Source organism: Schistocerca serialis, chromosome 3 (assembly GCF_023864345.2).
Source record: "Schistocerca serialis cubense isolate TAMUIC-IGC-003099 chromosome 3, iqSchSeri2.2, whole genome shotgun sequence".
NCBI lineage: Eukaryota > Metazoa > Arthropoda > Insecta > Orthoptera > Acrididae > Schistocerca > Schistocerca serialis.
In genome coordinates this window covers 815,523,697-815,546,130 of record NC_064640.1, presented here as the reverse complement: position 1 = coordinate 815,546,130, position 22,434 = coordinate 815,523,697, and the positions used below count along the sequence as shown (strand labels likewise).

Below are 22,434 nucleotides of genomic sequence, written 5' to 3'. Positions count from 1 at the left end.
TGACATCTCGATAACTGTTGTCCGCAGACGATTTTCATCTGTGGCAGCCTTTCGGTGGTTAGCCGAGTGGCCAGTACCTCCGTACAGTGACAGGAAATGCCTATGGCGTGTTGGGAAGTGACCCATTGTGGATACAGTGAATAGCTTCGGTCCACAGATCGACTGTAATCGTTTGAAGTTGACTGGTACGAATAGCACTGTTGTGATTGCTGATGTCTTGTGGCATAATAGTCATCTAATAGTCTTCTTCCGCTGCAGTAGCGTACAAAGTATCCACGCCACCAACAGTGAAAACAAACTGTTTGTTGTCCTCCACCCTCAAATGTCTGTTCTTCTGCAGGGCATTTTACATGGTGGATTAGTTGGTTGTACCTGTGTTAGTTGGATGCTGGGTTATCATCTGACAACAGCAACATAAGTCCAAGTCCATTTTTCATGGCACATCCCACAGGTGGTGGAGATTAGTGTCAAAGAACAATACACTTCTCCTTCAACATTTTCTATTACCTCCTGATGTATGGGGTCTACATTACTGGTCACCAATTCTTGAGTGTACTTGGTCTGACAGTTCTGGCTGCCACAAAATGCTGTCTCTCTTCTCTTACAATCTGGTATATGAGAGTAGTGAGATCATGGTGTTCTTCTTTAACTTCCACAGGGACTACTTTCAGGAATCAACCCTCTTCCTTTCTATTGCTTTTCCTTGATGTGCTTGTACCACTTGATGAATTCTTCTGTTGTTGTAACATTCTGTTGATTGTCACCAAAAGTTTCTTTCAGTTCAGCCTGAAATTCATCCCTGGTATTGAGCTCATCTTCTTTGTTTTATTTATTTATAATGTACTACATAGGACCATATTAAGTAGCAAATCTCCATGGTCATGGAATGAAGTCAGTATATGAAATTGACTTCAGAAAAGTAATAACACAAAAAATTAAATACACACAAATCCCATGCAGATGACAAGCTGCGAGTATATACTAGCATAATCAACAATATAATACAGAATTAACTTAATTGTTTTCCAGGAACTCCCTGAAAAATTGAAAAGAGCGAGCCACGAGGAAAGTCTCCAGTTTAGACTTGACAGTGCAAAGATTACTGCTACGGTTTTTTAATTCTTGTGGCAGCTTACTGAAAATGAATGCAGCAGAATACTGCATGCCTTTCTGTACAAGAGTCAAGGCGCAATACAAATGCAGATTCGATTTCTGCCTACTAGTTGCTAATTCTCGGAATACGCTCATATTGTTAACAACAAACGACACTAAAGAAAATAGACACCCATTAAAAAAAGTTAAGCATATAATTGGTTCTCGCATCTCAAAATAAGATAGATATCTTATACTGTATTTTTTGATGTCACGGAGTATTATGCAAATGAAAGCTATACATTCTCTTGGAACCAATTATGAAATGAAATAGGAACATTTGGGAAAAAAGTTGCAATGACCTCCAACATCAAAAAACATTAAATGGTTTGTATAGCACACTGTTCAGTAATGCGTAGGTCCTCAACGAACCCTCAGGCACTCTTGAATGGGACAGGGCGCGCTCAGTACCAAATCATTGCAGGCCTCTTGGGACGTTTGTCCCACTCCTCAATGGCAGCATTCCTGAGAGCTTCAGTCATTAATGGAGGATACTGACGACTAGAAATCGCTCTTTTGAGCACGCTCCATGTATGCTCTATGCAGTTGTATCAGGGGAGCATGCTAACCAATCCATTCCTCAGATCTCACATCCTGTCAGATACCAACACACACTGTGAAGTCTCTGCAAAACAACTGACTATGGGTTGTAGAATGTTGTTTTCATACACTGCAGTAGTCATGTTGCCTTCAATTGGAATGAGTGGTGTGCGGTGGCCCTACACGATACCTGGCCATAATAAAATTGAGCCACCGGATTGTTGGTGACATTCCACAGTCATTTAGAGATGTCTATATTCCCCTTTTCGCCTCCATATGCAAATAGAGTTGTTGTCAGGATGCAAGCCTATTTGCAATTCACCTGTTAACAGCATTTTGGTCCATTGGAGTCGTATCCAAGGTTCACGTGCTCTAGCCCCTCTTACGCAAGCACCCCTGTGATGTGGACGAAGTGCTAGAGTCTTGAGAGGTCTTCAGCTGTACGAACCCCTATCATAAAGTCTGTTGTGCACAGATTGGGTCCTTGCGGTAACCCCCGTGGCTTCTTGAAGCTCATGACACGGAGTAGTCACTCTCCTTATAGGGTGTCTCTGTGCAGATATCATTACATACCGGTCCTGAGCTGCTGTAGTTTTGCGTGGACGGTCTTCGCGATGTCGATCCACTATTGAATCCATTTCCTGGAACTTTTCCACAGTCTGGAGACAACACTTTGATTAACATGAACAATATTCACAATGTCAACTTGTCTTGTGTTTAATCCCACCTATGTGACAATTTTGATACAGTCTGCCATGGAGAGCCTGTGCTGAGGCATTCTGCTGCATTAAGAAGCACACGGACAACTGTGCATTCATAGCTCTGGTGTACTGTATTTGTTTACAAGCCGTGATTGCACTGCCCCTGATGAGGTAAAGTGGCAACGACAAATGAGTTCACATTATGTACACAACCACCTTCATACATACACATAAAAGGAACGCCCATGAGGGAAAGTGGCAACGACAAATGAGTTCACAACATTTACACAACCACCTTCCTACATAAACACAAAAGTAATGCTCATAGTGATTATTGGTAGGTAATTTGCAAATATGCTTAACTTTTTATGATGAGTGTATATATTGAGATGCCAATGCCAAAGTTTCAAGGCTCCTGAACAGGGTCGACAAGAGATTCTCAAACTTACACAACATATTGATTGAACTCTCTTTTCTAAGCCAAAAATACTCTACAATACAATGTCATAGGTCACAAGTGAATGGAAATAAGCAACGTAGACTAATTTTCATGTTGGGCTATCACTTACTTCAGATACTGTTCTAATGGAGAATATAGCAGCATTAAAAGTGAATACATAAAACTGCAACCAGTCACTTTTTTGAAATATTTATTTATTCATTCCATGAACTGGTTTCCAAAACTTTTGAGGCTCATCTTCAGATGGTTTTCCAGAAGTCACATAACTATTTCAAGCATAATGCAGGGCGCTAGTTTGCAACAGTATGGGCAGCTTTTGTTGTTAGTATCTATTTGACTGCTTCCATTGTGATGGCCAGTTCATCCCACATCACTCAATTTTACACAATATTGCGCATATACACTGTGATAATGAAACCTTGCCAGCATCTAGCATGTGCATACATATTGTGGGAAAGTGAGTGTTGTGGTACCAACTGGTCATCACAATGGAAGCAAACAGATGGATACTAACAACAAAAGCGGCCCATACTGTTGCAAACCAGCATCCAGCATTATGCTTGAAATAGCTATGCAACTTCTGAAAACCATCTGAAGATGAGCCTGAAAAGGCTTGAAAACTGGTGCATGGAATGAATAAATAACTATTGCAAAACAGTGATTGGTTCCAGTTCTGTGTGTTTACATTGAATAAACAGTCACAGGTTCTAAAACATCTTTAATGGTTGAACTTCATCAGTAGTAGCATTCAATTTTTGAACAAAATCCTACCCACGGGCTTTCCATGACAACTTACCATCTATCTGAATACCTACAGATTTAAACTGTCCAGACTCACTAATCATATGCCCATTCTGTGTAATCAAAATGTCAGTTTTTGTTGAATTGTGTGTGGTGAGTCTGATGCGGACATATAAGTACCAATTTGTTGGCAAGGTATTAGTGTGGCATTCGTGCCTTTCTGACATTCGTGCAGTAAATGCAGCAAGGTAAACAATGGCGACATTATTACCCAATGCGTCCAAACAGGATCAATAGTTTGTGGTGTTCTTTTCTTAGCAACGGAAAAACACATACCAGTAAACACATACCGGTAGACACCACATCGGAGAATGAAGAATATTTATGAAGCAGCATGTCCGTCAAAAACCACTGTTGTCTAATGGTGTGTGACAAAGGGTGCTGTTACTTCATGGTAACGCATGTCCCAATATTGCATAGGGGTCATTCCCCATCAAATCATCCAGAACTTTTAGGAAATGACACCCATTGACAAGCAAATCCTTGAAATTTTGGGTAGCAGAAGTTTACCTAGATATATTCACATTTTCAAAATGTAAATGTTGTAGGTAAATTACTTTTTCACTTATCACAAAAAGAAGTTGTATAGATTCAGGAATTCAAGCTTTCATAAACGAGCTCCTTTATAATTTAAAAATGCAATAGTTTGTACAGTTTTTGCAGTGGAAACTTGATATTTTTTTTAAGTTAAGCCTTTAACTGCTCTGGACGCATTTATGCACGCCACCAGTCCTCCTACCTGGTACTCTGAACATGCCTACGCGTAGACACGTTCACAGTACCAGATAGAAGGACTGGTGGCGCGTGTAAACACATTCAGAGCACACACGGACAGGTACAAAGGCACACGCATTAACATGTCCAGAGCAGTTAAAGGGTTAAGGAGGAATATTTATATTTTTATAGTCATGTTTCCTGTAGTACATATCCATCATCTACATCTCAGAAAAAATTGTAAATAATTTCTTTTAAACAAAATCCATGCATGGACATTATAGCTTTTTTTTAAAGGTATTGCCTCCTCACAGATACTTTTGAAAAATTTACAAACACCATGAACACACTACATATTCCATTATGTCATGCAAAACGAATCAGTTTGTAGAAATAATGCGAAGTGTAAAAAACAACATTACTGTAAAAGAAACACTTAAGTTGCTAATTGATGACTACCATGTCACCACTAAATTGCTGGAGTTGGCTATGCTGGATTTCCCTGGGAACAAATCATATCTGAGAACACCGTTTTGCTGCCACTATATGTATTGCATCATCCAGTTCCTTTGATTTTGTGTCACGTGTCCACTGAGCATGCAGTTCTGAGCTCTTGTACCGAGCTGTACACAGAGACAATTATTGGTTAAAAATTCAATTTTTGCAGTTTTTAACTATTCATTCCAAAACAAAAGTAAGTCCCCTAATGTTACAATAATAATGTGAAATACTTTTGTAATGAAACAATGGGATAGAATGATTTTTCATTAATTAATTACTTTTTAGGTTACACCAATCATCTTTTGAATTATTTACGACAAATATTGGTATTATGACTGAAGCATCATGGAAAGTACAAGTAGGCAGTCTTTTCTTGGACAGTATCTGCAAGATATATGTGATAATGCCCTAACTTGTGTGAATGAACTGACTAGTGAAGAATAAGAGCTTTTATTATGGCGAAGCAATGGTCATTCATACTGTGATTTAAGTGTTTCGTGTGTGTGTGTGTGTGTGTGTGTGTGTGTGTGTGTGTGTGTGTGTGTGTGTGTGTTAAACACAAAGACAAGTACCTGCACAGATTCTCTCTACATAAGAAAATTTGCTGTATTCTCTCTATTTAAAAAAAACTATCCTGAAAGCAAAGTATGATTCTCAAAATTTGCTTCTCTTCGACCAAAACAATGTATGCTTGCAGGATCATCAGGAACACATACCGTATGTGTGTGCATTTACCACCAAAATGTTAAATTGCTTCTAAATTCCATTTCTATTAGGAAACATACCAGGATCTAATTAAAATAATAACATGTGATATAAATAACAGTCTTTATGCTTCATCTGTGTGAAAAATGCCCCACCAGTTCATTGCTTCAAACTCACCTAGAAAATGAAATAGAAGACTATGCTCCTGATGAGATGGTTCAATACAGTCAATGGGTATCAACTCATAGAATGACTAACTGTTCACATCACTTCTCTATCAGAATCCTGCGACAAACTAAGAAAATTGAAAAATTACTCCACACTCTTATTTCTCAATCACAGTCTGATTATATGAAAATGAAGAAGGATCAGTGTTAACTTTAATGGATTTCAGTGAAACTCGCAATTTTGTTGTTAAAGATGAAGTACAGGGGTACCATTGGATCAATGGCAGCTGCACTCTTCACACTGTCCACGTATATTACAAAAAGGACAAACAGTTGCATGCAAAAAGTATTTGTATTGTTTCTGATGACCTAGAACATGATGTTGCCTTGGTTTACCAGCCTCAGAAACTGTATTGAATTTTTTGAAGTGTGAATTCCCTGAAATTCATCTTGTGTATGTTGAATATTTCACTGATGGTTGTACTACACAATACAAAAATGGTAAGGATTTCAGAAATATCTGCTACCACGAACACAACTTCAACGTAAAGTGCAGTGGGTCATTTTTTGCTACCCGCCATGGCAAATCTCCCTGTGATTGTACTGGTGGCAGTGTTGAAAGACTTGTCACAAAAACAAGTTTGCAAAGAGTTTATAAAGATCAAATACTTACAGCTTCACAGGTATTTGAATTCTGTCACGAGAACCTGCAAGGCATTTCAATTCTCTTTGTTTCAAAAAATGAAATGGTACAAGCAAGACATTATCTTTCTCAGCACTTCCCAAGTGCAAAAACAATTGCTGGAACACGATCTATGCATCACATTGTACCAATATCACCAACCGAGATTGGAGCAAAAAGGCTGAGCTGTGATACAGATTTTAGTATTGTGGATGATTTCTCAGATGCACTTCTGCCACTAAGGCCAGAATGCACTGTGCAGCCCAACTGCTATACTGCATGTGCATGAGACTCTTCTTGGTATTTGGGAATTGTTGAGAAGGTTATTTGTGAAGGATATGTTACAGTAAGGTCATGCATCACCGTCCTCCTATTGGCCTGATAATGATATTTGTGATGTTTCTTTCTCTCATATTCTGTGTGAAATTGATATCCCCACAGCAACATGCCGTACTTATTCTCCGAGCAAAGAGTCCTCAAAGTTGGTGGAAGAAAAGGGGTTCTAATACAAAAAAATATTATCTAACCATTGAAAGGTCTCATCACGTGTAGTTCTGAATCAACTTGAATGCAGATTGCAGCACCAGCATTTTGTGCAGTATTGACAATATTGGTTTTTGACAAAATGTTTAAATATTATAAACAAAATGCTATGTATTTCTACATTGAGTTAATTTGGTTGTGGCAGAGGTAAGAAAGTGTTCATATGTCATGTACTGTACAAGTTGCTCCATATTTTATAAAGTGTAATTTTTTTTCATATATTGCAATTTTCCTTCAATTTGGATATTGTTATGTGTACTTATGTGTGTATGTGTGTAAGTAGGACAATGACAGAAATCTCAGCAAGGAAACCTGGTCATCAGGAGGTGGGGAGGGAATGAGAGAACCAACGGGAAATGGTCACTAGACAGAGGTCATCATGTGGCGGCCAGGAACGAAGGAGGAGAGGGGAAGAGAGGAAATCAGTGGCAGAGGTGCCACATGCAGCACTAAAAGAGTAGGGGAACCATCATGAAGATGACACAGGTCATGGTCTGCAAGAAACTGGTCGAGGAGGAACCCCTGACTAGATGAAGAAGCACTGCCCCACAAAGGGTGATAGGCACTAAAATCCCAAGTAGGAGGAAGGGAGGGGTGAGTTGCCGGAGAGCATTTAGGGCAGCAGATATAGGTGGCCTGGCAGGGAGCGAGATAGAGATTGCAAACTGTGACGGCAGAGTCCAAGTGGACCCAAACGGCAACCGCTTCCAATGTGGTATGAATGAGACCCATGTACTAACAATATCCATACAGACCAACATGCAGACACCCTCAGAAGCCCTCAATGGGCCAACCTGGTTCTGACAGAAAGCACAGAACTCAGTAAGGGACAGTAAGTGAGCATTAGTAAAATGAGATTCCTCAAGAACAACACAAGCTGATGAGTGAAAGGCAATACGGGATTGCAACTCTGGGAAGTGAAGGTAGTATTCGTTACAGTTCCTCACTGAGCGGGTATCGAAATGGGAGTTGAATGGGCTGGAGCCAGTCACGTCACATAAATTTGATGTCAGACTCAGGTTGTGAGCAGGGGAGATGACACCTACAGGAGACATTGTAGGAGGGGGCCTTGTCCTGGTATTTATGTTTTCTCTTCTTCTCTTTCATAGGTTGAGGAGGGCAGAACACAGAGGGAGAGCACGATTTGAAAGATCCAGAACTGAGAAAGAGGAGGCAACCTTGGGGCACACAGACTGTATGTCCTGTAGCCGAGTTGTGGTAGCTGATGCTGATAGGAGGGGTCACGGGAGGGACACCCGTCACTCTTGGGTGCTGAAGAAGGGAAGCACTTCTATGACCGAGGAGGTGGAGTGGCACCCAGAAGGCAGAGCGTGAGAACCACAGGGGAGGGGCCAAGCAGAGGGGGCAGGACTCTGATAAGAGACACATAAGAGGGCGAAAGGATATAACAGAGGCAAAAATTGAAGACATCAACACATCGTCGATCCAGGAACTTATAGTCTTGTATCTTCCTTTCTTTCTTGTAAGCTGGGCAATCTAGTGAGCACGAAGTGTGATGGTCATGACAATTTATGGACACAGGTAGCAGAACACAGGGGCTCCCCCCCATGAAGTGGGTGGCCACAGCCACCACATAGAGGGTCTGCTGTACATTGGGAAGGCATGTGCCTGAAACCCAAGAACCAAAAGCAACTCGTGGGTGGCAGGCTATACAGGCTCACGTCACACCAATCTCTCATAACCTTGACCTCTTGAGAGGGTATCTCCCCAAAAAGCCAGAATAAAGGCGGCGATATTGGTGTGGGCATTTTTACGAGCTTTCTGCACATGTTAAACAAAATGAACACACCATTGTTCCAGATTAGCCTGCAGTTCCTCATCAGTTTGAAGGATGAGGCCCCTATGGAAAATGACTCCCTGGACCATATTCAGAGACTGGTGATGTGTAACAGACAGCGGGACATTGCCAAGATGATCACAAGCAAGAATAGCTGCAGATTGGGTGGAAGAAGAACCTTTGATCGACAGGGAACCCAACTGCATTTTCCACAAAAAATAGCGGATTTGTGGGGGTGAATGTGTCCCTGTCCATCCTAGTGCAGACCCAGTAGCAGGGAAGGTGTTTCAGTCCAAGCCAGCGAGCCTGGACCTCCTCCCAGGGTGTGGCCAGGGAAGGGACGGTGGCAGAATCATAAGAAGCAGCATTCAATGATACATTACTACTTTAAGACACGGCCATAGGAGAACGGCCAGGTTTTTGGAGCTCGATATGCCTCTTGTGCAAAGTATTCACCTCGATACCACTCACTTCGATCAGGGGCTCTCCCCATGGACGCCACCCAGCCATGACAAGAAGCATCTGGTATTGTGGCCACAGCAGTGAGTTCTGATTCTCCAGAATAACAAGCAATCACTACTAGGCACATATGAGGAGGCAACAGCTCAGGCATCAGAAGTGTGTCCTGTGTTGTCAAGGGGGTCAGTCAGATGGGTACATAACAGTCCCACCACACGCGCTGGCTAGACGTGCTGGTGATCGAAGTGGAGGGGGGCTACGGCAGGGAGGGAAGAGAGGAGGGAAGTGGGCAGAGGAATCCATGCCATAGACACTAAGGAGGGAGTTCTTCCCCAAATGGCTCACACTACAAACAGAAAATTTAGATGTAAATGGAAGAAGGATAACTGCAGTCAGCTGCAGTGGGACATTAAGTGGAATCATCTTAATGTCCCTGTGTAGCTGACAGCAGTGACCGCCCTTCCATTTACAAATAGTGTTCACAGTTGCAGTAGCTACGTGGTGTGTGTTCTTTTGAAGGAACAAACACTACGCATTCACGTAAGTCTGGACGGGCAATGGATCCACTTTCTTCAGTGTGAATGCACGAAATACATCTGACCTCCTGTGGGAAACTGAGTAGCGACAGGAGTATAATTGACAGGGACTGCAGATAGTTACCGCTTGGCGGGAGTGTGGATTGGCCGTGAGACGTACCAAAGTAGTTCACGCAGTTGCGATAATGCTGTGTCCTGGATGTCACAATGGTTATCGCACCTCCCTAGTAAGCAGGAGATCCCGGGCTCAAATACCGATCCAGTACACATTTTCGCTTGATACCGCTGATTCCACTTAATGTCCCCTTCCAATTACATATAGTGTTCACAGCTGTGGGATCTGTGTGGTGTCTGTTGCTTCAAAAGAACAGACACTACACATTCATATAAGAAAATTTAGAAGTGGGGTCAAACCACAAAGAGGGACCAATAACGCCAAAAAGGATGAAAGAGAAAAAGAGAGGGAAACAAAACTGCAAGGAATACAGAAAACCAGATGGATAGCCAGGTCGACGTAAATAAGATAATCGAGGAAGGGGGAGGAGGTGGCAGCGGGGAAGGAGAGAAGGCAGTGAAAGGACACTGGGAAGGAACTGCAGCCCAGGAAGGAAGAATGGTTTGCAGTAACTTGGGGCCCTGTGAGCACCATGCACGAACTCATGGAAGAATTCTGAGCCCCCTGGGGCATGTTAGTTGAAGTGTGCAGGGGCAGTGAGTTACCAAATAATGAGGCCAGGATGATTATGGGACTGGATGATGTGTTTTCAAGATGACTCATCTGCAACTATTGCTTGGTAGTCATACTGACATAAAGGATTGTCCTGCGTTTGCAGCAGAGTAATGGCTGCTTTCACAGGTTGCCTGGCTTCTGATGGGGTAGGAAATGCCTGTGACAGGACTGGAAGAGGTGGTGCAGGGTCGATGGATTGGGCAGGTTTTGCAGCTTTGTCTGCTACACGGATATAATCCCTGTGTCAAGTGGTTGGGAGTGGCATAGGGATGGACTAGCATGTTGTGTAGGGTGGATAGGTGACAGAACACTACTTTAGGAGGGGTAGGAAAGATCTTGGATAGAATGTCCCTCATTTCAGCGTAGGATGAGAGATAATCAAAGCTCCGGGGAAAGGTATATTTCAGTTGTTCCAGTCCAAGGTGATACTGGGTGACAAAGGGGGCGGTTCTTTGTAACTGATTTTTGGGGTGGTGGAAGGATTGAGGGTGTGTGAGGATACGGCACAGGAAATCTGTTCATTGACTAGGTTCAGTGAGGTGGGGGTGGGGTTGAAACTTATCTACATTCCTTCACAACCTTAACGCCTTTTCCTCCCCTACGTTTCACCTGGTCCTTCTCTACCAAACGTGTACCCTTCCTGCATGCTGACATCCACCTCTCTGATGGCTCCATCCACACTTCTGTCCACATTAAACTGACTAACCACCAACGATACTTGTATTTCAACAGCTGTTATCCCTTTCACAAGAAAAAATCTCTCGCATGCTGCGTAGCCACCCAAGGATGACATATCTGCAGTGGTGAGAACCCCCTTGCTCAACATGCTGAAGCCTTCACAACGGTTTTCACAGACACATGATACAACCCCCATCCCCAAACCTAGTCCACAAACATATTTACTGTGCCATTGCCTCACACATCCCCAATCCTACCACAATCCCTACAAGTCAGTTACAAAGCAGCACTTCCCTTGTGAACCTGCATCACCCTGGCTGGAACAATGGAACCACATCCATCGCCAGGGCTATGATTATATCTCATCCTGCTCTGAAATGAGGGACATCCTACCAGAGATCCTTCCCATCCCTCCTAAAGTGGTGTTCTGTCGCTCACCCAAACTACAGAACAGCCTAGCCCATCCCTATGCCAACCCTAACTCCCAACCCCATGACACAGGGATTATATCCCTGTGGCAGACCAAGGCCCAATCCAAGCACCCAGCATGTTCTACCCCCATCACAACCACTGCATCTGCCGCAAAACAGCATTGGCACCATTAGTCTATTTTGTGTGTGTGTGTGTGTGTGTGTGTGTGTGTGTGTGTGTGTGTGTGTGTTATACTCTAACTCTTCAATGGATAACTACAAAAGTCTGCAAGTGTTCTTTCTTTTGTCTGTGCCTGTCAACATCCCAACACTTCTGCGTTTCATCGAGTGGTCTTTAATCCTAAAGTTTAAGTTCTTTATGTGATGTAAATTGCAACAATTCCATTTCAACTAGTTTTCCACTATAATTATTAGCTTTTTACCTCCTTATATGAAATACCCTTGTTTATGACAATGTGAACTTAAGTTTTCTTCTTGAAATATAAAAATGGATTGTTATCACATCAAGGAATTAGTTATATTTAAAAACAAAGATGATGTGACTTACCAAACGAAAGCGCTGGCACGTCGATAGACACACAAACAAACACAAACATGCACACAAAATTCTAGCTTTCGCAACCAGCGGTTGCTTCGTCGGGAAAGAGGGAAGGAGAGGGAAAGACGAAAGGATGTGGGTTTTAAGGGAGAGGGTAAGGAGTCATTCCAATCCCGGGAGCGGAAAGACTTACCTTAGGGGGAAAAAAGGGGTATACACTCGCACGCGCGCGTGCACACACACACACATATCCACCCGCACATACACAGTGTCACAGTTTTGTGACTGTGTATGTGCGGATGGATATGTGTGTGTGTGTGCGCGCGCGAGTGTGTGCCTGTCCTTTTTTTCCCCCTAAGGTAAATCTTTCCGCTCCTGGGATTGGAATGACTCCTTACCCTCTCCCTTAAAACCCACATCCTTTCGTCTTTCCCTCTCCTTCCCTCTTTCCTGACGAAGCAACCGCTGGTTGCGAAAGCTAGAATTTTGTGTGCATGTTTGTGTGTCTATCGACGTGCCAGCGCTTTCGTTTGGTAAGTCACATCATCTTTGTTTTTAAATATATTTTTCCCACGTGGAATGTTTCCCTCTATTATATTCAAGGAATTAGTTATATAGTAATATCTACATCTACATCCATACTCTGCAAGACACCTGATTGTGTGTGGCGGGGGGTACCTTGAGTACCTCTATCGGGTTCTCCCTTCCATTCCAGTCTCTTATTGTTCGTGGAAAGAAAGATTGTCAGTATGCCTCTGTGTGGGCTCTAATCTCTCTGATTTTATCCTCATGGTCTCTTCGCGAGATATTCGTAGGAGGGAGCAATATACTTTTTGACTCCTTGGTGAAGGTTTGTTCTCCAAACTTCAACAAAAGCCAGAGCAAACAAACAAAGACCAACACGCATCAATTAAACAATCAGAGGAAAACGAAATCTTAAGACAGCCACCAGAACAAGCACAAATAGAACACAAAGAGACACACGTGTTAGATATAGAAGAGAAATTTCAGCTGACATATATAGAATACAAAGACACAAATACAGACATCAGACCATTCTTGCATAGACCGCCAAATAACCCACAAGTCGAAACAACAATAAAAACTATCAACAAAATCATACACAACACAATAAATGAAAATACAACTATGGAAGAGTTACAACTACTGGTTTATATAGGAGCACTCACTACACTAAATATACACACTAGGCAGAGATCAGAACAAACCAATACACAGAAGAAACCCACAAAACCAGCATGGCAACACAGGCTACAGATCAGAATAGAAAAACAGAGAAAAGACATCGGACAGCTAACACAATTTATAAGAAATGAAATATCAGACAAAAAACGAAAAAGGTTAGGTAAAATCTCACAACAAGAAGCAATAGAGCAATTAGATGAAAAGAAGCAGAAATTACAAGCATTGGCCAAACAACTTAGAAGATACAAAAAAAGTGAAAATAGAAGGAAACCAAACCAAACATTCAACACAAACCAAAAGAGATTTTACCAAACAATAGATAACACACACATTAAAATAGACAATCCACCAAACATAACAGACATGGAACACTTCTGGAGCAACATACGGTCAAACCCGGTACAACATAACAGGCATGCACGATGGATACAAGCAGAAACAGACACATACAAGATGATACCACAAGTGCCTGAAGTGATAATTTTGCAACATGAAGTCACCCAAGCAATTAATTCTACACACAATTGGAAATCCCCTGGAAATGATAAAATAGCAAATTACTGGCTAAAGAAGTTCACCTCAACACATTCCCACCTAACTAAATTATTTAACAGTTACATTGCAGATCCATACACATTCCCTGATACACTTGCACATGGAATAACCTATCTGAAACATAAAGATCAAGCAGACACAGCAAACCCAGCTAAATATCGCCCCATAACATGCCTACCAACAATCTACAAAATATTAACTTCAGTCATTACACAGAAATTAATGACACATACAACACAGAACAAAATTATAAATGAAGAACAAAAAGGCTGCTGCAAAGGAGCACGAGTATGTAAAGAGCAACTGATAATAGATACAGAGGTGACATATCAAGCTAAAACTAAACAAAGGTCGCTACACTACGCATACATTGATTACCAAAAAGCCTTTGATAGTGTACCCCACTCATGGTTACTACAGATATTGGAAATATACAAAGTAGATCCTAAATTGATACAGTTTCTAAACATAGTAATGAAAAACTGGAAAACCACACCTCTTATTCAAACAAATTCAGATAACATCACATCACAGCCAATACAGATTAAGCGTGGAATATACCAAGGAGACTCATTAAGTCCTTTCTGGTTCTGTCTTGCTCTGAACCCACTATCCAACATGCTAAATAATACAAATTATGGATATAATATTACTGGAACATACCCACACAAAATCACACATTTGCTATACATGGATAATCTAAAACTACTGGCAGCAACCAATCAACAACTCAAACAATTACTAAAGATAACAGAAGTATTCAGCAATGATATAAATATGGCTTTTGGAACAGATAAATGTAAGAAAAATAGCATAGTCAAGGGAAAACACACTAAACAAGAAGATTACATATTGAAAAACCACAGTGACTCCATAGAAGCGATGGAAAAAACAGATGCCTATAAATATCTAGGATACAGACAAAAAATAGGAATAGATAATACAAATATTAAAGAAGAACTAAAAGAAAAATATAGACAAAGGCTAACAAAAATACTGAAAACAGAATTGACAGCAAGAAACAAGACAAAAGCTATAAATACTTATGCTATACCAATATTGACCTACTCATTTGGAGTAGTGAAATGGAGTAACACAGACCTAGAAGGACTCAATACACTTACATGTTCACAATGCCACAAATATAGAATACATCACATACATTCAGCAACAGAAAGATTCACATTAAGCAGAAAGGAAGGAAGAAGGGGATTCATCGACATAAAAAACCTACATTATGGACAGGTAGACAATTTAAGAAAATTCTTTCTAGAACGAGCAGAAACTAGCAAAATACACAAAGCAATCACTCACATAAATACATCGGCTACACCACTGCAATTTCATAACCACCTTTACAACCCTTTAGATCATGTAACATCAGCAGATACGAAGAAAGTAAATTGGAAATAGAAAACACTACATGGCAAGCACCCGTATCATCTAACACAGCCACACATCGATCAAGACGCATCCAACACATGGATAAGAAAAGGCAATATATACAGTGAGACGGAAGGATTCATGATTGCAATACAGGATCAAACAATAAACACCAGATATTACAGCAAGCATATTATTAAAGATCCCAATACCATAACAGATAAATGCAGACTTTGCAAACAACAAATAGAAACAGTAGATCACATCACAAGTGGATGTACAATACTAGCAAATACAGAATACCCCAGAAGACATGACAATGTAGCAAAAATAATACATCAACAGCTTGCCTTACAACATAAACTTATAAAACAACACGTTCCCACATACAAGTATGCACCACAAAATGTACTGGAGAATGATGAATACAAATTATATTGGAACAGAACCATTACAACAGACAAAACAACAACACATAACAAACCTGACATCATACTCACCACTAAAAGAAGAAATTAACACAACTAATTGAAATATCCATACCCAATACAACAAATATACAAAAGAAAACCGGAGAGAAAATTGAAAAATACATCCAACTGGCTGAGGAAGTCAAGGACATGTGGCATCAGAATAAAGTTGACATCATACCAATTATATTATCAACTACAGGAGTCATACCACACAATATCCACCATTACATCAATACAATACAGCTACATCCAAACTTATATATACAATTACATAAATCCGTAATTATTTATACATGTTCAATTACCCGAAAGTTCCTAAATGCAATATAACATACACCGTACAGTTAAAAGGAAGTGACGCTTGATCAAGGTCCGCGTCACGTCCCATTTTTAACCAGACTTAACGTCTGAGAAAGTAAAGAAATAATAATAATAAAAGTATTTACGCACACCAACCATTCAAAGCCACTCAAGAAGTTCCTAACTGCTGATCTTCACAAGGAGATCATGTGATGATATAGGACTAAATCAGAACTACACTAACTGAGTTCCTTACCTTCATAAAAATTGATTTTGTTACAACTGGGATATCATATGATAGATGATCACAACCTGGGTCAAATGGTTCTTTCAGATAACTACCATGCTTCGCAGCACCCAGGGCAATCAGTTCATCAGGATTTACACTACATAATAACTCTGAATTGGGAAACATTTCTGAGACAGATTGCTGAATTATCGGGATTTTCGCAGATCCACCGCACAGGAGCACCTAAAAGAAATATTTCAGAATTCTGTAGTACACTCATAACATTAGTAGAAATAAGAAAAGGTCTGGAAAGTTAAATAGACATACAAGAGGGAGCTTATGTAACTAGAAACATAAATCTTACTCTGGTCAATATAGTAATTCTTAAACAATTCAGTGATGTGTAATCAAACAATGGAAACTCCAGAAAAGAATATCAGCAATGTAGGAAAAGACAGATTGCTACTTACTGTGAAGAAGAAACAACAAGTTGCAGACAACACAATTAAAAGACACTCACTTATAGCTTTTGGCCACAGCTTCATAAGTAGAAGGCAAAACACACACACACACACACACACACACACACACACACACACACACACACACACACACACACACACACAGCCACCATTTCCAGCATCTCGGGCCACAATGCTTACGGTAAGTAGCAATCTGTCAGTAATTTGTAAGCTATTTAGCATAACTATAACAGAGTCATGCTGTTTCACTTTATGGATCATTCTGTCCCAAAACTGATGCAGAACAATATATTTCAATAACCAGGTGCTACAATGATGCATCCGTCAGGAAACGAATTCTTGTATACAAATGTTGGAAAACAATAGCGCGCCATCCACTAAGACAAATCTCATACAAACATTATACAAAATCTCAGGCAGAATCATGGACGTATATTAAAGGTGGATGATGTACAAAAAGTGCAAATGGATGATGAGAGATCGTTCATTTACTTGCTGTACAAAAATAAGAGAACGGTTTGCTTCAATTTGTATTTCGTCTTCATTACAAGAAAACGGTGACATTAGTATTTGAAGAGATCATAACAGAGGTGAAATGATATGTAAAGTAGCACACTTTGTTTGACAGAAACAGCTTTGTGTTTCACAAGTGAGTCAATGGAGGAGCAGCAGCAATGCTAGACAATTTGCAGTATGGTATCACTTATAAATCCTCATGCTCTCTAGAGACAGCATCACAATAAGCATGTGCAGTGCAACAAAGAACAATAATTGTATGATGCCTCTTCCCCATATTTTGACTCACTGAACAGTCAATCACAAATTTATTTCAAATCAACTATACCTGTTACCAATAAGGATGAGAACAGCTTCATGTGTAAGACATCTCAAAATATAAACACAAAAGGTATAAATCTGACAGAAAAAACTACTTTACAAGACAAATAAATGTTAGTTTGAGTTGATATCTTCCTTCTAAACGAAGCCCAGCAATCTACGTACATCACAAAAGACACAATATACAGAATATACTGCATGAGCTACAAAAGGTACATGGCCTAGCCAAAAGAGCAGCCAATTTTCCTTTATATGAGTGTCAATGTGTGCTGGATGTACATCAGTGCACATGACCATTTTGATATATGTCATGGCATTCACACAGCAAACTCTCCACAGGGTATCTACTGTAGACAGTGGAATAAGTCTTATAACATTGGAATAGAACAATTATGGAACACACAGATCTCTTACAGGGTGTATACGGGGACAAGGAGAAAAAATTCCTGGATCTCCCAGTGAAAAATACATTTTCTCCCGTGTGAAAATACACTTTTTCCCTGTTAAGTGACATTATACTTTCCGTCAGAACTGTAAAACTTGTCAATCCTTTGAACGGATATGGTTTTATACAGCAGCATAGAATTTCTCAGCACTTTACAAAATGAAACTCAGGGGGAAAAAAACACGTTCTGGGAAGATCTTTGATGGGCAGCAACATGTATGCTGCATATTTTTGTATTAAGAAAGTATAAATTCGAATTCCACCAAAGGAAAAGTTGATGGCTTAAGTTAATATCCATAGTGTTGCTACACAAAAAGCAAAGCTTTCACATAGAATATTTGTCTCGAATATTAATAAGCTACAGGAGAAGCTAAGCTTTCACATATAATGTTGATCTGTTTAGTGCATGTTCCACTTTAAGATACATCACACAAATACGCCAGTAAAATTTTTAATACCGACATAAATCTCTGATCTTCTGGGCTCAAAATTCTTCTAAATGGCTCGTCATCAAAGAGTTGATTTTTAAATGAGAGCAAACACTCTGCGATTTAAGAAATTCATTGTACATTCTTGCACATAGTTCCTTTTGCGTAAAAGGAAATTTACTTTGAAAATATCGCTTTTCGAACCGCAATTCTCAATATTTTCCTGCGACCTGTTAAAAATAGATTCATTTCAGCAGTTGCCAGAGAGCACCAGATAAGAGGCGTCACCACGCTTGCACAGCTACGGTGACGTAGGAAGCCCGTATGTTCGTACATTTAAAACATTAAAAGATCTTTCTTACATTATGTCATAAGAGAAACAAGACATCAGAGGACACACCAAGAGCATCGGAAGTTCGTGAACCATACTAAAAAGCATAGTTTGACTTAAAGCGCACATTCGCATGTCCAGATTCCCAATGATGTAGGCCTCAACCTCATATTAAGCTTTTCAGTGTGGTTTTCAGGATGTAAATTTTCTTGGAGTACCAGTACTGTATTATCTCATGTTTGGATCTTTATTATGGCATAATTCCGTACGTGCTAGAAGATGGAATCGTGCACTTGAAATGCAGTGGACAGTTGAAACTAGCCAATGGAGTGGAATTAAACACTGCGTGTCAAATTTACTGCCTCAGCAGGAAAGCTTAATAAAAGCCAAATTTCTTTAGAAAACCGACAAAAATAACTACACTGTTCTGCAAGGTGATTAATGCTTGACTGTCAGAAAGGTGGAAATAAAAAAAAATTCTGAAACTAGTAACACATTTTGGCCTACCATAATTATGTGAATGTATTTTAATTCACTTGATAGCTCCCAACCACAGAAATCTGTCTTGTTTTCATTTGACGTGAGAGCAGTAAACGAAGAGGAAACACAAAAATCACTAAACGTAAACACGTGTCACGTAGAGACCCTCCACTATAGCTCAGACTGCTCTGCACACAAAAAAAAAAAAAATTTTCAAAAAAGTTCATTTTGTAGCGCACATCTTTCTGAAGAGTCTGATACATAAAACATATATCTGAGAGGAAATGTAAGAGATGTTATTTCGTCTTAAGTGTGCCGAACTGCAGTGCCACGCCTCTTCAAACAACATTCTTATACCACACATCACTGTATTTCGCTCTGTGTAACTCAAAGGTGTATATTTTGTAACGGATCCCATCAAACTATTTCAGGACTGTGGAAATTAAAATTCCTGTAGTGTCTCTCCTTCTCCCAGTCAGCCGGTTTGACATTCTGCCCCTCTTATTTTTAAAAAACATGCAATTAATACTGGATGGGATTATTTGTAACCAGGAGAACGAGAACTATTCACAAAATCAGGACTCTTTATTACCTATTAGCTAATAACTTGCTCTTCTGTGTGACATAAAATTAAATATAGGATACCTAAAACCAGTAAAGACAAGAGACATGCAAGACAGTACACATTTCTTCAATCCTTAGGTCCTAGTGATTTTTCTCTCTAATCTTGCTACAGCTTTACATGGTGTGCTTTCCTTTCTGCGAAAGAGCTATTACCTCATCAAAGTTTGTCAAACATTTTGCTACATTTTGCTACATGATAAATCGAAATGTCGTCTAATACTGAAAAAGCTGTTAATACAAATAGTACCCAAGAATGGTGTGGTTTCTCAATCTAACTACATCTGTTTTGTCACTGTTTCCTGGATAAAACGAAATAGGCCATTCCAATACTGCAGCAATTGTAACACACACCAAATAAGGAAGACTGTTTTGGCAATAATGATCATTTTTATATTACAGCAATATAATTCACAAAGTAGCAACACAAAATATCTATTTTCCTACTACAATCAAAAAGCTTTATGTTAGGAACTAGTTTCAAATTTCATTCATATGCTCCAGTTTCATGCACGAGAATAAAATTTTTTTATGAATTTGGAATCGTCATATTCTTCCATAATTTGTGTGATGTCCCCATTTCTTCTCCTTCCTCGTACTAACAAACAATCTTGTCATCACTAACTCTGTAACTATTCCTACTACTGTCAAAACTCATTCTCCGTTTAACTTTACTAACCCTGCCACAATCACTGGTTTAGTTATCCAGCGATTATTCTCCGGTTAGGTGTTAGTATGTGTTCGTACAATGCATTTTCCGCACTACTCCCAGAATGGAACTTAAGCAGCTGCTAGCTCGTGACTACAACTGGCCCTGTCTAATGTAGTGATGTGGCCAAAAATTTTCCGTCAAAATTCACTTTCTTGGATACACCGAGAAGGTAATACATAAACTTTCTTACCTGTTATTCCTGTTAGTCATTTATTTCAACTCTGCTAATCTGAATCTATGGATTTCGCTAGTAATTATAACAACGCTGAACATTTGCAAACCAAATCAACCACATAAACAAGCAGCAGTTGGCATTCACCGGTTCAGCTTTATTCCGCTCAGCTCGTATAGCCCCGTCCCGTTTAGTCTGGAGGAAAGTTCATGTCTAGATGTGATGAGGATTCCCCTGGCAGAGATATCATGTACACTATGCACGCATTCAAAAATCAACTTAGAATGTGTTCAAAAATGTCCAAAAACCAGCAGAGGTGCATTTCAAACTCATATGAACAATCGACAGACTGACGTGCGCTGGATGCTAGGTGCTTTGTAAAAGGTTTTTTCCCCCTCAAGAATATGAATCTGCCCTCTCCCCCCACAACTGTTGCCCGGTTCAGATACAACTGTTTGCCCCCCCCCCCCCTCCACCAGATCCAGGACTGCTGCGCACGCTTGAATGTGGCAGCTTGGGGGGCCAGTAAATTTTTTCCAGGTACCCCATGTGGCTGGTTGCTGCTACTGCTGCTTGCACAGCCAACAGCCACATTTCTGTAGCCAGAAGCGGGAGAAGGTATTACTCATACGCGTGTGCACGAGCCCGCTCGTAACTACTTACATGAATCAAATTTAAACAGTTGTGTCGTCACACTCATCGCAGGCAATTCGTTGTTATGAAGCATTGCATAGTCTTCCTACAGCCTTTAACACATTTTGCTGTTGACAGACGCTTGTACGTGCACTGTGTTAATTTATATGGCGCATTTCCTTTGCAATTTAAGTTTTATTTTCATTTTTTCTCTCGTTCATGTTTTAATGCTGCAGTATTATTCTGGAGTAGTGGGATACAGTAATATCCTTTGTTAGAGTATTGGTTCTTACCAGTCAAAGTTACACAAATTTAACTGGAAACTAAAACAACGAAAAATTTCCAGAATTCTAAAAAATTCCCTGGTTTTTCCTGGTTTTCTCCCAGATGAACAAATTCCCGGGTTTTTCCCAGATCTCCCGGTTGTCCCGGGTCGTATACACCATGTCTTACAGATTGGGGAAAACAGCAACAGTATAGAAGATGCCAACATAAAATATGTTTAAGATCAAGTCAACTGCTTTAGGAATGGCAAGGGAGTGACAGACTGTCTGTCAATGCCAGTGTCACCTTCTGACATGAAGAACCACTTTCAGGATTAAAAATTTGTGAAAAGTAGACTCTATAAATGACAACTGATGAATTGTGCATTACCAAATGTGCTCCACATCATTGCCCTGGAAAAAGATGGCAAGCAGATATTTTGCCTGCTTAAAGGCAAAATTCATGGAAATCTCTGGAAATTTAATTACTGTGTAATTCTTCCTTTGAATCACACCGATATGAAATGAAACCTTGTGCTTGCAGTTTAGTATGGAATCAAAGTGACAACTGATGCAATAGCACTCAATGTCCTTCTCAAAAACCACAAAGAAAAGAAAAGGAAGATAATAGATTGCAATGTACCGTTCATTGTAATTAGAGAGAGAGAACACAAGCACGGATATGATCAAAATGAGGAAGGAAATAGGACAAGCTTTTCTGTAACGAACAATCCCAGCAAATGCTATA

General features: G+C 40.1%; 1 protein-coding gene across 1 annotated transcript in view; it reads right to left on the bottom strand.

The window, feature by feature from the left end:
• The window catches only part of LOC126470693 (heat shock 70 kDa protein 14-like), a 219,503-nt gene that overhangs the window by 11,882 nt on the left and 185,187 nt on the right, over nucleotides 1-22,434 (bottom strand). Inside the window, exon 7 of the mRNA XM_050098694.1 lies at nucleotides 16,310-16,525. Coding sequence (XP_049954651.1) covers nucleotides 16,310-16,525 — 216 coding nt within the window. The remainder of the gene's footprint in view (nucleotides 1-16,309; nucleotides 16,526-22,434) is intronic.